At 43.5% G+C, this 15,184-nt stretch overlaps 1 protein-coding gene across 2 annotated transcripts in view; it reads right to left on the reverse strand.

Moving 5' to 3' along the window:
• The window catches only part of MSH3 (mutS homolog 3), a 94,509-nt gene that overhangs the window by 8,579 nt on the left and 70,746 nt on the right, over positions 1-15,184 (reverse strand). For both annotated transcript variants that reach the window (XM_041463332.1, XM_041463331.1), the window contains exons 18-20: positions 14,312-14,419; positions 12,598-12,712; positions 9,150-9,307 (exon numbers count right to left, since the gene is read on the reverse strand). In XM_041463332.1, coding sequence (XP_041319266.1) covers positions 9,150-9,307; positions 12,598-12,712; positions 14,312-14,419 — 381 coding nt within the window. The remainder of the gene's footprint in view (positions 1-9,149; positions 9,308-12,597; positions 12,713-14,311; positions 14,420-15,184) is intronic.

Here is a 15,184-nt window from a genome sequence, read left to right on the forward strand (position 1 = left end):
GATGACATTCTCAGCAACATCTGAACTTCTTAAAAACACTTGTTGCATTGCCCAGGGCAAATACATCACCAACTCTTAAATTATCACTGTAAATGTTATTGATGGGCAAGAGAAAGACCAGCTTGTGAGTGCAAACATTTTGCTGAAGGATAAATTACAAGAGCAGATACTCAAAATAGGGCGTTTCTTTGAGAGTCATCACTATGAGCTTGAAGAAGGTGAAAAAACAGAGACGAATCAACACCTTCAGATATGCACAGGTTTGCACTCACTGCTTGGGACACCAGGGAGGGGACTCAAGGTAATTAAGTTAATGTGCATTTGTAGCTGGAGGATTGAGGCCAGGGGGGATTAAAGACCAGGAACTATAGCAACAGAGCAGGGACAATGGCTGAAGCACTCAGCACAAGTGAACTTTTCCCCTTCAGACCCGCGGATGCAAGGACAATCCAGTTCCACCTGTGACTGGGTCAAGTCACAGGATGGAAGAGTTTCAGAAAGGTAAATACAGTCACTCTACCCCACTGAGGAACAGCCGGTCAGCTTTGCAGGCAGATTTCCTCCTCCCCTCCCCGTGCAGCAGCCTGGGGAAAAGCTCCCCAGCCCACGAGGGGCAGCAGGGCAGCCCTGTGAGTGCCCCTGAGTGTGCACACCTGCCCTGCTCTGCCTGACAAGGACTCCCAGGGCACGGCTGCCTGCATGCAGCCTTCACCCAACAACCATGCATGCACCCCCAAGGCTGTCTGGTTGAATGTGGCAGTATTCCAGGTATAAAAGATGCAAACCTCACGCTGCCGATGCATGTTTCTGTGAAATGAACAGAGACATGAAACCAAATTAGCCAGAGATACATGCACAGCCTGGCTTAACTTGTTCCTACAGAGCCACAGAACACTGTCAGAAGCAATTACAGTTCAAATGTACTGTGATACGTCCAAGACACAACTTTTCTACTAAAACAGAACAAAATAATTCTTCAGTTTAACAACACTAACTACAACTTTCACTTATTTTTTTTTTTAATCCAAACCACAGCTATCTCCACGTGATAAAAAACAGTGCAATGCACTTAATACAGCACCCTGTTCTTCCCCGAAAGATGGGAACAATTTACCCCAGAAGTGCAATTACATGATTGATTGTGAGCATAAATGAAAGGCTTAAGTAATTCTTGTTACTCTGGCAGTAAACAAAAATACAATTAAGGAGGAACAAAATGAAGCAAATTACTGTGCCATAAAGAAGTAACATTTCTGGAAATTACTTTGGGGTTATTGACAGCTAAAAGTTCTGTTGGTCTGACTCATTGTGCTTTCAATACAAACAATACTTTCTTGGCATGTCAGTACATAAAATTCTCATGTGGACTTGCCATTCACTTGGGATTGCTTTGTGAGAACAGCTCCCTTCTTTTCTGCACAATAAATAAATCAATGTGCATGGCAGAACCACAAAGCTTTACCACATACATACAAAATAAACCTGAACAAGTACCTTTGATTTTTTAATTTTCTGGCCATTACTTTGCAGAGTCTAACTGCTCAGGCAAATTGAGAGACTTTCTTCTACTTGTTCTATTTTTTTTTTTTTCCAAAGGAAGATCTGAATTATTTTAAACATTTATTTTCAGGTTTAAAGAACTTCTTTAAAAATCTCCAAAGTTCTGGTCAAAACCAGGTTATGCACAAATAAGTTGTTCAGCTGAGATAAACTCCTCCACAGTTTTGACTCAGCAATCAATCTCCTGGTGAATTCTGTACACACCTGCAAAACCTGCCAAACACTGCTGTCACCTCCCCACTGGTTTCACAGCCTGGATTTGTCTGATTATGAAGAAGCTGTCTAGATGAATGCCTTCATTTGTCTGAGGTGTTGTGATTTTAACTGGTATTTCTAGGAAAAATTATCTTCATTATCTTACCCTGTAATCTTCGAAGAAATCATTACAGCTTAATAAAGAAATAAATGGAAGTAAGGATTTTTTTTAAATGTAGACTCTGTTCTTTAGAGTTAAAATCAGAAAAATTCAAAAGTGACATAAAAATGAGAGGTAATATTTGCCTATTCCTATGGATTTAGGACCATTTCTAATAATGGAGCTTATTATTTATTTATTATTTTAAATGCAAATATTTCCTCTCTGTGCTTCTCCTATGCAACTCCCTTCTGATAAGCCAATGCAAGCACCTGAATGAAATTAAGTGTAACGTGGTTTACCTAGTTGCAACAAGGTGAGAACTCCTTTTGCCATGAGAGGTTGCATCAATGGCACAGTCACATCCATTGACATTTAGGAGTGTTATTTTGCTTTTGTTCTCAGGAGATTTACCTCAATGTATTGCAAAAAGCACTTGGAGAACATCTTCCACTCAGTTTCCAGTTTGACAGAAACATTCTGTTCCCTGCCTCACGTACCCACTCCATCCTGTGCTTTCTGATTTTCTCAGGAGTTCCTACAAAATATACTCTTAGCAAACCCAGAAACATTTTAACCTGAAAGTAAATGTAAAAGTAAACTAAAGTAAGCCAGGCCATTTAAGTATCTTTCAGACTTGAATGGTCGTGGCATTTCAATGAAGAAAAGAAAAAATAAAATACAAGCATCCCAAGTCAGCTGTCCAAATGCTTGCAGGTATTCATACAATATTTGCTTTCCATCATGATTTTAAACCTTACTGAAATTTGTGATAATGCTATAGGTATGCAAATTTCATCTAGTTAAAATAAAATATTTGTCTACTTGTTTCTTTCAGCTCCACGCACTTGTGAAACAGTAATATGACTTTGTCAAGTTGTCAGAATTAAATAGCTGTAAATGCATTCAGGGAAGTAACACTCACAATACATCTATTATAAGGCTTGACCTTTTTGAGAGTAATTCCACCATTTACAGATCAGAAAAACAGACATTTTAATAAACCATACAGAGGAAAGTACTATGGCTTGTTTGATACATGGCCTCTCCAGAAGTCTGGACTAATGAGGACTGAATTTTCTTGGGTTCTTTTTAGTTTTCTTTGAAGAAATCCTCCATCTCTAAACCGTCCTCTAAGCCCTAACACCAATTATTTCCAGATATGGGGAAGAGGCTGAGGGCTCCATGCACCCTGCACCATCCTATAGGGACACAGCCACAAACACTCCTGTAGCTTCTGCCCCATAAATCTCTTTTAGGTGACAACAGTCAAAGCACAGGAAAAAAATGTGAGAGGATCCACAGTGCCTGTAGGCGAGTCATACCAGAAGTGTCACTTTGGGACACAAATGCCCCTTCCCCTTCCATCTTTGTGAGCCCAAATGCATGTGACTGCTGTGGCCCTCTGCTCACAGGATGATGCAGATGAGCAGTGCCAGGCACACCACTCCAGCAGGCATTCAAACACTGATTATTTTTTAATGCCATTATGCTGTCTCCCACGTGGGGTTTGTGCAGCACTCACAAACCTCAGTGGAATGGGCCACACCTGGTCTGAGTGGGTTTCAGAGCAGCTGAAGATCCCACCTGAGCAGTGGCTCAGCAAGGGAAGTACAGCCCCCAGCTGGCAGAACAGCACCGAGCTCCCACTTAGAGGGACTCTGAGGAAATGTCTTGGCAGCTCCCTAAAGATAAAAAGAGACTCAATCTCACCAGTGTCACCGTGTTAAGCCAGGTATATGTGTAAGTTATACCATTTTTTCCTTTAACCTAGAATGAATAGTATGTAAACAGCATGCATGGTCACTCTGTCCAAGCACTGGGGAGGGCAGGACCAGAGAGCTTTCCCCACACCAGCTCTGCTTCTTGGAAAAGGAGGATTATCTGATGGGCACTTCTGGGTCCCTCCAAGGTGAAGCATCACACAAAACCAGGCTCAGCTGGGGTGGAATATCCAGGCTGGATTGATCACAGAATCCCCTGAGCTGGAAGGGACCCCCAGGGTCAGGCAGTGCCACCCCTGCCCTGCACAGACCCCCAACAGCCCCACCTGGGCATCCCTGGAGTGCTGTCCAAGCTCTCCTGGAGCTCTGGCAGCCTCGGGGCCGTGCCCATTCCCTGGGCAGCCTGGGCAGTGCCAGCACCTCTGGGGCAAGCAGAACCTTCCCTGATCTCCAGCCCCAATTCCCCTGTGCCAGCCCCAGCCGTGCCCTGCTCCTGTCCCTGTCCCAGCAGAGATGGGAGCTGCAGCCCCTGGTCTGGGACACACCCTGGTCACTGGCAGTGCCGTGCCAAACTGAGCCAGGCACACGCCCAGGTGTCCTCTCAAGGGGACACAGCTTGTGTTCTCCCAGAGCCTGCAAAGGGGTGTGCTCCCCACCTGAGCTGTGTCACCTCAGGCCACGGCTGGGAGGACACAGCTGACACTCCCATGCACCTCAAATGCCATTTTCAACAGGGCCTTCACTTGGACAGGCTCTCACTTATTCTGCTGTTGCTTGAAGTGATCAAAATCTCCCTATACTGAGGGACCATCAACCAACTCAGAAAAGCCACTCCAATGCACATGGTGGGACTGGCCCTTGGTGGCTGGAATTTATGTGACCTAACTAAGGGCAGTGGTGAGAGGGATGAAACTCCTCCATTATTTCAGTGCCCAGCTGTCCAAAGATGTCTGTGCTCTGGTTTCAATTGAACAAACAGCTTTTACACATGTTCCACATCATTATACAAGAACAACGGATTATAAAATACCAAAATAGTGATGTAACTTCAGAGCTGGGACAGACAGACCCAGACTCCATCGTGGCCGTGTCTATCTGAGGGACTCTGTATACAGACATGTCATACAAGCTAGGACTAAAAAACATCCCTCCCTAGCCAAGGTGAGCAATCACTGTCTGTTTTCACAGCTTGTTCATACATATAAAGGAATCTGAAACAAGTGAGTACCTCCTGACTGCAGACTCAGCAATGAGGAGGACCCTCCATGTTACAAATACATTTAAATAATCTGTTACAAGGAGAAAATGCAGAAGAAAGTTCTTTACACTTCAATACAGAGCATGTGATGTGAAGGGACTATCGTGCACTGCCAGCCCCCTCCATCCCTGCCTTCTCTACATGCCTAGAGACAATTCCAGCTGAATTTGATACCATCAGGATTGAAGTCAGGTTGAGAGGCTGTAAACAGCAAGCTAACTCTTTAAAGAGAGGCCAAGTGCATGAGAGGATAGTGTACATGGCTCTGTTTATTCCTGTGACCTTTCAGCATGAGGCAGACCCCCTGCAAGAGGCAGCTGCCAAAGGTATCTGAGGCACAGGTGCTTCATTAGCTCAGGTAACTGAAGCTGCATCTTCAGCTTGGCTGGGATGAACCCTCTCTGCAAGCTGTGGGTCACTGCAGTGACCGTGCTAGCTCCCTGAAATAAGTGAAAACAGCTCTTCTTCCAACACAGGAAGAGAAATCCAGGCAGGTAAGTGCTCTAGGGAGGAAATTACTCTGTCCCTGTACCATCACCTGGCACTGGCAGGGGTTGCTCTCCTTGACACACTTCTGATGGCAGCCTGTGATGTCCAAAAATTGATTCTCAAAGTCCTGAAGGCACTTGGTAACCTGAAATGCTAATTATCTTGTTTATTTGAAGATGTTTTGCCTTCAAAGTGCTCTAGCATTCCCCCTGTCCCTCCCAATTTTGAACATGGACCCTCACAATCAGCTACTGCTGGCCCACAGGAAGTAGGATAAAGCCTCCCAGCAGTGGGAACTTCTATCAATAATTGATTAGAAGAGGGACCTCTGCAGAGGTCAGCTTTCTTCAGCAGCTGAACACCACCCCTCCCCAGGGCATGATTAGGCCAGCAGAACCCTTGTCATTAATTCCTCCATACAGGGATGTCCACCCTTCTTTTGTCTCCCTGCTCACACACATGCAGGAACAGCATACTAATTTCAGTGTTTGATCGACTGTATTAGAACTAACAAAAACTGAAGGTTAATTTTGAAGTAGAGAATGAGCCTGTTTACTGCAAGGAGAAACTTGGATGGGAATTGTCAAACATCAGAGAAAATATCCAAATCCAATTAAAAGTCAATAGAGATGGGATGTCAACCTCTTCAAAACCCTTCCAAATTTTTTAAATATAATGCCACTGATTAAGTTGGAATTCTTTAAGAAAATATTACAAGAAAACATTATCCCTTATTGGAGAAGGGAAAAAAAAAAAAAGAAAATACTAACCAGACTAACCAGCAAACAACCTCAAAACCCTGTGTCCTCCCCCTAATCTGGGCTAGGCTCAGCACTGCCTCTTGTCTTACCCAGCCAGCAGTGAAGAAAGATCATTCCTCTCTTCACTCTACCTGTAAGCAATTCCTCTTGCATCTTAGAAAGCATTTGGTGTAATCCAGTATGTAAAGTCAATTTAGAGCTGCTATCCTCTATAAGCATGCCATACCACAAGGAATAACCATAGTAGCAACCTTTCAATTTCCATGGAAACCCTCCTTGGAAAACAAGACACAAATCCCGGGGATACAAATCCCTTAAACCTATATAAATTCACACTTGGAAGATGCAGTCTACAATCCAAAAAAGGGACTGGGAAAGGTTTACCACACAGAACTCTTGGTCATTCTGGTGCACAGAACCCCTCACAGAGCCAGCCTGTGCAGCATCACTGGCTGATGCCTCCCTGCATCCTCTGCCACATCCTTCCCTGTATCCCTGAGCATCCCTCTCTCTCCCTGCAGGGGTACCACACCAACAGCATCCCCCAAAACAGCACCACAGCAGTGATGGAAGTGCCTAGGAGACTGACACCTTTCCATGCTAAGCTTTTAAAGCATTAAAAGTGTACTGAAGTTATCAGCAACAAGATGGAAATTCGCACTTGTTTTCAGCAAGACCTTGTGGCCTGGGCTGGCAGTGCAGAAAGGAGGTCTACATAGCTGTTATCATAAAAAACATTAAATTCTAATAATAACAAAAAATCCAAACAAAACTAACCTGCAAAACAAAGCACAGAAGGGAAAAACAAAAACAAAAATGCAAAATTGGGTGGGAGTTAACAGGAAGTCTCTGATCTCTTCCAGGTCATTCCCTATCAGAGGAGAGTACAGAGCAAAAGCTGAGGCTTTAGAAAAAAAGCACTAAACCCAAGCAGGACATAGTATGTGGCAGCTGGTTTACTGATTCTCTGCTCAAACCAGGCATTAAAAACTATTTCAAGGGTAACTTCCTATGGCTGAGAAATTCCCTGAATTCAATGCCACATTAACCTGCCTGACAGACTTACATAGTTTATGACCTTTGCCAGAACCCTGAAAAACAAAACAAGACCTACCCAAAAAAAACCCCAAACCAACCAAAAGAGAGGTGTCACCTTCTTGGATGGTCTCTGTATATCCTGAGCAGAATCTTCTCACCTGTTCCTTTTCTCATCTTTTTTCCTGTTACCTTTTAATTGATGCATGACTACTTCTATCTTAAAAATGTAGATTAAAAATGTATTATCAATTTCTTCCCGATTAATATTTAGTCAATTAATTTACTCTTAATTGCTGGTGCGATTACAAGAATTTCAGCAATTCTTCCACATATTCATCAGGTGTTTGACACATATCACATTAAATGAGGAATGGCACATCCAGCTGAGCTTCCAAAAGTAATATAGACAAGTAGAAAAGAAAATGCAACCCCTTGTGTTAGAATGTGACTGGGCTACAAATTACATGGTCTGAAACCTCACAGAGTGAACAGCACTCTGTCCCCGCTTGGCTGTAAGTCTGAAAGCAAAAGTTTTACTTTTGCCCACACTCTTTATCAGAGAAGTTGTGAAAAGTACTTGGCTTTTATTCTAATACAGAGAAAAGTGAAGCAGAATCAGGGAAATACACTGGGGAACAGGTGGAACACAGATAAAAATCCAATTTATTCTCTTTCAAGCGGGCGCAAAACAAAACATCTCCCCCAATGACTGTGTCATATTGCTCAATATTTTCTGCAGAAATCACCCTTTTGCAATGACAGTCTAAGAAAAGCAGAGGAAAGCAGATACTCAGCTTGAGTGTGTGTATGATTAGAATTTAAGGAAGTGAGAGCCCAAGTGAAGTACTCCATGTTCAGCTACAAACCCCAGAGGAAGACAAAAATAATCTTCCAATGCTCAGCGAGGCTGTAATGCTCCTCCTGTGTTGTCTCTGTGTCCCCACAAGAAATGCTCACCCCACCACCCAGCCCACTACTTCCAGCACAGGGTGGGTAAAGGAGTGAAGCATTTTGAATTCTCATCTCCAGTTACTTCTGGGAAGAGGATAGAAATTGTTTGTGTGCTCAGCGCTGACCTGCATCAGGGTGTGATCTTCATCTGCTTTTGTCGTGACAGAGTGGAAAGTAAGAACACAACACTTTTCTAGGCTGAACAATTGCAGGTCAGTAGTGCCTCAGGTTCTTGATTAAAAGTTACCTTTGGAATGCACACTGGCATCACAGAACAGGAATTCCCAGAAATTCCAGTTTAGGCACCTGAGTGCTGTGAAACTTACAACCACACGTGATAATCCACCTCAAATACCACCAGTAACACAAAACTTTGTCTAATTAAAGTAATTATTGAAGAAAAAGGGGGGGAAACAGGGTGATAAACACTAGCAATATTAGATTATAATATACAGAGTTCTGACTCTACTGATAATTTTTACAAATTACTCAGCAATATCTCAAGAATGAAACAGTGAAATAAACTGTCATTATTCATTCTTAGAAGGACATCAAGTGAGGAGAAAGTGTGGTTAGGACTGATAGGAAGAAGATTAAGCACGAAGTATATACAGTCCAAAATTTTCAGTCTGTAATATTGTGAGTATACACCACAGAGCTTCAGAGCAGAGACTGTGACATGATTTTCAGAGGTGACAACACTCATGTTAGGGGAAACGTTTGGCCAAAAAATTTGGCTGAGATATCCATTCAGGCAGGTAAACTAGATACCTGGATGTTAATGAAGACAGACACATTAAGATTCTTACCCCTTGAAGCTCCAAAGATTACAAAACAAGTACCATAGCTTACAAAAAAACTGGAATCAAAACCTAAAAATGAACCTGAAGTACCTCTAAAACGAAAAAAAATGACACTTCAGGCATAAATTCTCAAGTCCTAAATGAAAATGTAATTATACTTTGATACGCACACCCCCAGCCTCAGCAGCATTTCCAGTTTTGAGAGGTTACCTGGTAAAGATTCCATCCACAACACCAACTGTGGCCTCTTCTGCAGGAACGAAAGAGCCGATCTGTGCCATGACCGTGATCAGTGCCACCTGCCTGATGTAGGAGCTCTTCCCTCCCATGTTGGGCCCAGTTATTATCATGACCCTTTCTCCATCTCCCTGCAAACACAAAGCAGTGGTGAAATACATTGCCCTGCACGTGGGGCTCCTGCCAGGAAGTCTGGAGTGCTTAGAAGGATACAGGACAAGTCTGCAGGGTTAAATGTTCTATTTCTAGCCTGCAGTCGTGCAGTTCATCACATTCACCTCTCCAGATATTATCAAGCCCCAGATGCACCAAAATCAACTTTGATTACTCTTGAGAAAAATGGAAAGAGTGAGGGGGAACGTTCCTGTTCTCCACCACGGAGCCAAGAAATAATCAGGGAACTCGGTCACCAGCACAGGGAGCAGTGAGGGATGCTGAGGGATGCAGGGCTGGATGCAGCCAGGCCAGAGGAGGCTCCAGGATGGGCAGAGGATGGAGCAGCTCTGCCGGCAGGAAAGGCTGGCACAGCTGCCATGGCTCAGCTGGGCAGGAGAAGCTTTGGGCTGAGCTCAGGGTGGCCTTGCAGGGCCCCAAGGGGCTGCAGGAAAGATGGACACAGACAATTGCCAAGGCCTGCAGGGACAGCACACAGGGAATGGCTCCCAGTGCCAGAGGGCAGGGCTGGCTGGGAGCTTGGGAATGGGGAATTGTTCCCTGGCAGGGTGGGCAGGGCTGGCACAGGGTGCCCAGAGCAGCTGTGGCTGCCCCTGGATCCCTGGCACTGCCCAAGGCCAGGCTGGACACTGGGGCTGGAGCAGCCTGGGACAGTGGGAGCTGTCCCGGCCATGGCTGGGGTGGGATGGATGGGATTTATGGCTCCTTCCAACCCAAACCACTCCGGGATTCTGCAAAATTCTCTGGAGAAAGGGAGAAAATTGTGAGCTTCCAGCACAGCCAGCACTGCCCATTTTTGGCTGTGATCTGGATTCCTCTCCAGTCTGAGCTCTTACTGTCAAATGGGAAGAATGGTAGCAAAGACCTGACCTGGATTTTACACTCATAACTGCCTGGCTGGGTAGGACATAAGGACATTCAGAGTGGCTACAAGAAGGCATCAGGGCATTCCTGAGTCTGGCAGCACTTGGCTGCCACACAGATGCTGTGAGCAGGCCGTGCCCCATCTCCATCAGTGTCCCTCATCACTAAAACCAGACCCAGGAAAATGAGATCAGATGCAAGAACTCATCTCAGCTCTAAGACTCCCCACGCTACTGCTATGTGTCTGCAGCTCCACAGTAAAACTGTGCTCCCCAAGTGCAAGACAACTGCTGGTGCAGAATTAAAACTTGTCAGTGAACCTATAAAGCTTTCTCACAGCCTGAGTCGAGACTAAGAGCTTGAGTTATGCAAGGACATCACACAGCTAGGCTTTCCCAGGGGTGCAGCTGATGAAATGCACCAAGGGATGATCTGAGGAGAAGCCAGCACTCTGCACTGCCCATGGAGGGGCAGGGGAGGCAGGACAAGCTGTGCATAATGGACATCAGTCACACCACGTGGGGAACTTGGCACTGATCAGGCACTGTGGTTTCAGCAGCCAACAAATCTCCAGGCAGCAGGTCTCAGAATCTCAGAATTGGGTTTCAGACTGGGTTTTCATTCTGTTCATAGGGACACACACAACATGCAGACAGGACTGTCACTTATGTTTTAAATCAGGTATTAGAGAAGATACAGGACATCAGTATTTATTATATGCAAAAAGCTGATCAGGTTTTGCAGAAAAAACCTCAACCATACACAAGTCACAATGCAGTCAAAATGTATAAAATGCCATTATTGGGAATAAAGGATTGGATGTAACGAAGTGAACGTGACTATATAAGAACAAAATTCATAACATTCTGGTCTCCAAAGTGTAACTCAGAACTGCTACTAAAACTTTGTCAGGGCTCAACACAACAGAATTTACAGATGCTCAAACCCAGAATGAGTTCAGAAGTCCATCTGTTAGGATCCTCGAGTTTTCTGCACGTGCCTGGTGTCTGTCCAGGCTCCCTCCAGCCAGTGTGGGACTGATGGCTGCTCTGCCAGGGCTCTGGTTTTCAGAATCTGCTGCAATACCAGACCAGAGAACCCCTCAGTCCCCACAGCTGATGCAGCCATAAGCCAACATCTCACTGGAATCCACGGCTGAAGCTAACAGTTCTGAAACAACCCACAAATGTTTGAGGAGAACAGGGGGAATGGAAAAATAAGCTGTTTATTTTCAGGGCATTAAAAAAAAAAAGATTTTCCTCGAGTTAGATATTTGACAACATTTCAGCTGAAAGCATGACAGGAGATGTATTTTCCTGCTGATTCAAACACATCAGTTGAAAAGTGGAGATGCTTTAATAAACTGGTTCCCACCCACCTCTCTCAAGAAAAAGAGAACTCAAAGAACTGCAGAAGCAAAAGTGATTCTGCCATGATCACTTGGTTTTGTAATATTCAGTATTTAGAAAGCCAGCATAAGAATGGGACTAAAGAGGGAAAAGTGCATGATGATTCCTGAATGACACGCTGAATTTTTTTGGAAGTGCCATCTGTCGCTTGTTTGGAGTTGACAAATAATTTTGAAAACATTCTCTGATGTATTACAAAATATCTGTAGCATTGTTCAGGATGGAACAGCACTTTAAAATGTTCCCCAAGAAATACACACAAATTTGAATGCTGTTTTTACAGCAATGTCCCACTTTGGCAGCTGTTTCATACCTTTCCTACATTTACTGCATAAAGAGGCAGAGAGAAGTTTTGAGGATATCTTTTATATTCATTAAGAACAGCTATTTAATATTTATAAAAGTATATGGAGAGATAAATATTTAACGAAAAGCTTCAAACAGGCATGTAATTTAAAAGACAGATTTTAGTTTATCAGGGAAAAAGGCTGTATGACACTAATATTTCCATAAAGAAAGGAAACTGCAAAGTAGAGAAACACATTAAAAAAAAAAAAGCTATCTTAGAATTAATCTAAAAAACTGAACCTCTAATATGTACTTTTCATATTAAAAGATTTTAAAAAATAGATAGTTTGTCAAAATGCAGACTCCCTAAGATGACACTGTTAAAAACCCTGTAATTATACATTTGTTTTTTGAAAACAACCATTTGATTGAGACATTTTCCTAATTTTGAGATTACCTTTCTTTTCTCTACGCCTTGAGACTGAACAGGGCTGTAAGGAGAGCATCTGGCAGCGAGGAATCAGCAGAGGGACAGAACAGATGTGGTGACATCTAGCAACACCTCTCTGAAGTGCAGCCCAGCAGGCTGCTCGGTTCAAATCCCCATTTCCACCCACTGCCCAAGGAACTCACCCCAGCCCCTGCCCAGAATGCTTCTGAAGCTCAGCCAGTTTCTGGGTACTCACGGAAAGGCTGGTGGTGTTTGGAACATACTGATCCTGCTCCCCCAGCAGAACATCAATCACAGGGTGCCTCCCATTTTTTATGATTATTTCGCGACGATTGTCTCGCACAGTTGGTCTGCAAAAGAGGAAAGGTATCAGAGGGAAGGTATCAATCTCAGTGTTCTTTATAACTGAATATGTAAAACTACTGTAAGTGAAGCCTGCAGGACTGTCACCTGTGACGTAAGGTTTTGTGGAAAAAAAATACTAATTATTAACAATTAATTACTGCCATCAAGTATTTCTAAGGAAAATATTTTCTAAAGAATACTTTCTTTGAGGAAAATAAAGCCACAGAATTTTAAGAGTGGAAATCAACTATCACTTTGGGTCAACTTCAAAGGGAAGATGTGGAGAGTGAGATTTTGCTTGGGCTGAAGAATGATAATGCGATTTAAAAGGAAAATGGAAATAAAATAAATGACATCTTACAAACTCAAAGCACTGGGGAAAGAGGCATAAACTGATAATGGTGGGGGGTTTAGCACAAAGGTAACTCCAACAGTTGCACAGCTCAGATTACAGCAGTCTATGGACGGTGTTAGGCCTCATACCACCTCTTCAACAGCATCCTCTACAATGAAATCCACTGAGAATCTGCAGAGTGACACTCAAACAGCAGACGGTGACCCCCGGAGTGCCCCCAGCAGCACCTGCAGCTCCACCTGGCTGCCCCAGAGCCCTGCTGGGCTGTGTGTGCCGAGCAGCAGCCCCCAGCACGCTGCACCCGGGGCTCACCCCTGCCCAGCACCTCTGCCCTGACCCTGCTCATCCACCTGCCTCGGGCAGGGCCGCAGGAAACAACCCTCACAAACCAGAACATTCCTCCAAAACAACACCAAAGTCCGGTCTTTCCCTCAGCAGCCCTCCAGGATTAATTATTGACACCTTCCCTGCAGCTGAGGTTGCACTGAGAAGTCTGCTTCCTACTAGTTTATAAGCTCTGAGCCACTCTGAAATTCAGTGAATTATTTACATTCTGCACAGTGAATTAATCAGACTTCAGTTTGTTTTCCCATCTGAGTACACCGAAATAAGTGAGCAATTATTTTCAAGGAGATTTTGATAGAGAGACACACAAGATCCCAAGAGCCCAGAAGTGATCAATATTATCTTTTAATGATGTATCAAAGCAGAAGTATTTGCAAGTGGATTTCTCTTCATCCCCTGCCCGTGTGTGGGTCTGGGGCAGAAGCAGCAGCTCAGCTCATCAGCTCTTACCCGTGAGCCCATCTGAGGCACCACCAGGGCTGGAGCTAATATTTACTATTAATTACCTGGGGCACACCTTTCAAACACACCTCAGACACCCCAGACTCTAAGGTGTTAGAAAGATATCATAAACTCAGACTTGTCTGAGAATAAAAAATAGTAATTTTTAAAAGAAAGACATAAAAAAGGTCCAGCATTTATCTAAGTGTAAGTAAGATATAATCTACTAGACTCAGGTCAAACAACAAACATTAGGATGTCAAATTGGAACTGCAATGTTTACAGATCTGCATTAAGGCCAGAAGTGTTGCTCTGCAAAATCAGATTAAGTTGAAACTACTGTAAACAATTGTAATAGTGATTTTTATCACGGCACACATATTAAAACATAATTTATTTTAAGTCCGCTCTTATAATTCCGTATACAATCCGACGTAAAAATTAAAAATTAAAAATTGATTACCTGCAGTAGTCTCCTTGCTTGGCCACCTGGGCCAATGAGAACAGGCAGTCCACAGTTGCTAGGTGACAAATGGCTTTAGACACGGGGTGATAATGTTCACTGAAACGGCTGCATCAAAACAGGGAAAAGTTACACAAAAGCAGCAAAAGAAATAATTCTGCACAAATACAAAGGAATTGTCAAAATGCACCCCATGCAAGCTCCTCACAGGGCTCCTGTGCTCTTTAAATCACCCTGAACCCAAATCTCCCAGCAGTGTACCAGACAGAACATGAGGAGCTCAATCAAGGTGGACTTCACCTCCCAGTCTAACAGTGAATTATTTTTAAAGCACAGAAAATCAGGCAAAATTAAATTCATTAGATAGCTCATAAAGGGTCAGCAGTTGATGCCTGTTGCCTGAATGAGGTGTACAAAAATGCCACAGTTTATCAGAATTTATACAGAATACCAGCAGCTGAATCCAGCTGTTGGTTCAGCCTCAACTCTAAGTTACAGTCAAAGAAGAACCAAAGTAAGATTGTCTGAACACAGGAGTTGTCTAAAATTTCAATGAATTATGTATCTACAACAGAAAATTCAAGAATTCATTTTCAATTAATGGTGCTGCTTTCCCGGTACAATAAGGACATTATCAGGAGAACAGAGTTTTCAGTGGAGTTCATTCTCTTACTCCTCTGGAATTTCTTTTTTCCTCTCTCCTAGTCTCAAAGCTACAATATAGAATATAAAACCAGCAGGGGAGCAAAATTTAATAAACCAAGACATAAATGAATGGAGGGCTGGGAAAGAAGAGCACTTTCCCACACACAGGTCTTTCCTTTTTGTCTGCTGCTCTCCTGAGAACAGACAAGTGAACATGGAGACAACTCT

Source organism: Pyrgilauda ruficollis, unplaced genomic scaffold (assembly GCF_017590135.1).
Source record: "Pyrgilauda ruficollis isolate IOZ18807 unplaced genomic scaffold, ASM1759013v1 scaffold164, whole genome shotgun sequence".
NCBI lineage: Eukaryota > Metazoa > Chordata > Aves > Passeriformes > Passeridae > Pyrgilauda > Pyrgilauda ruficollis.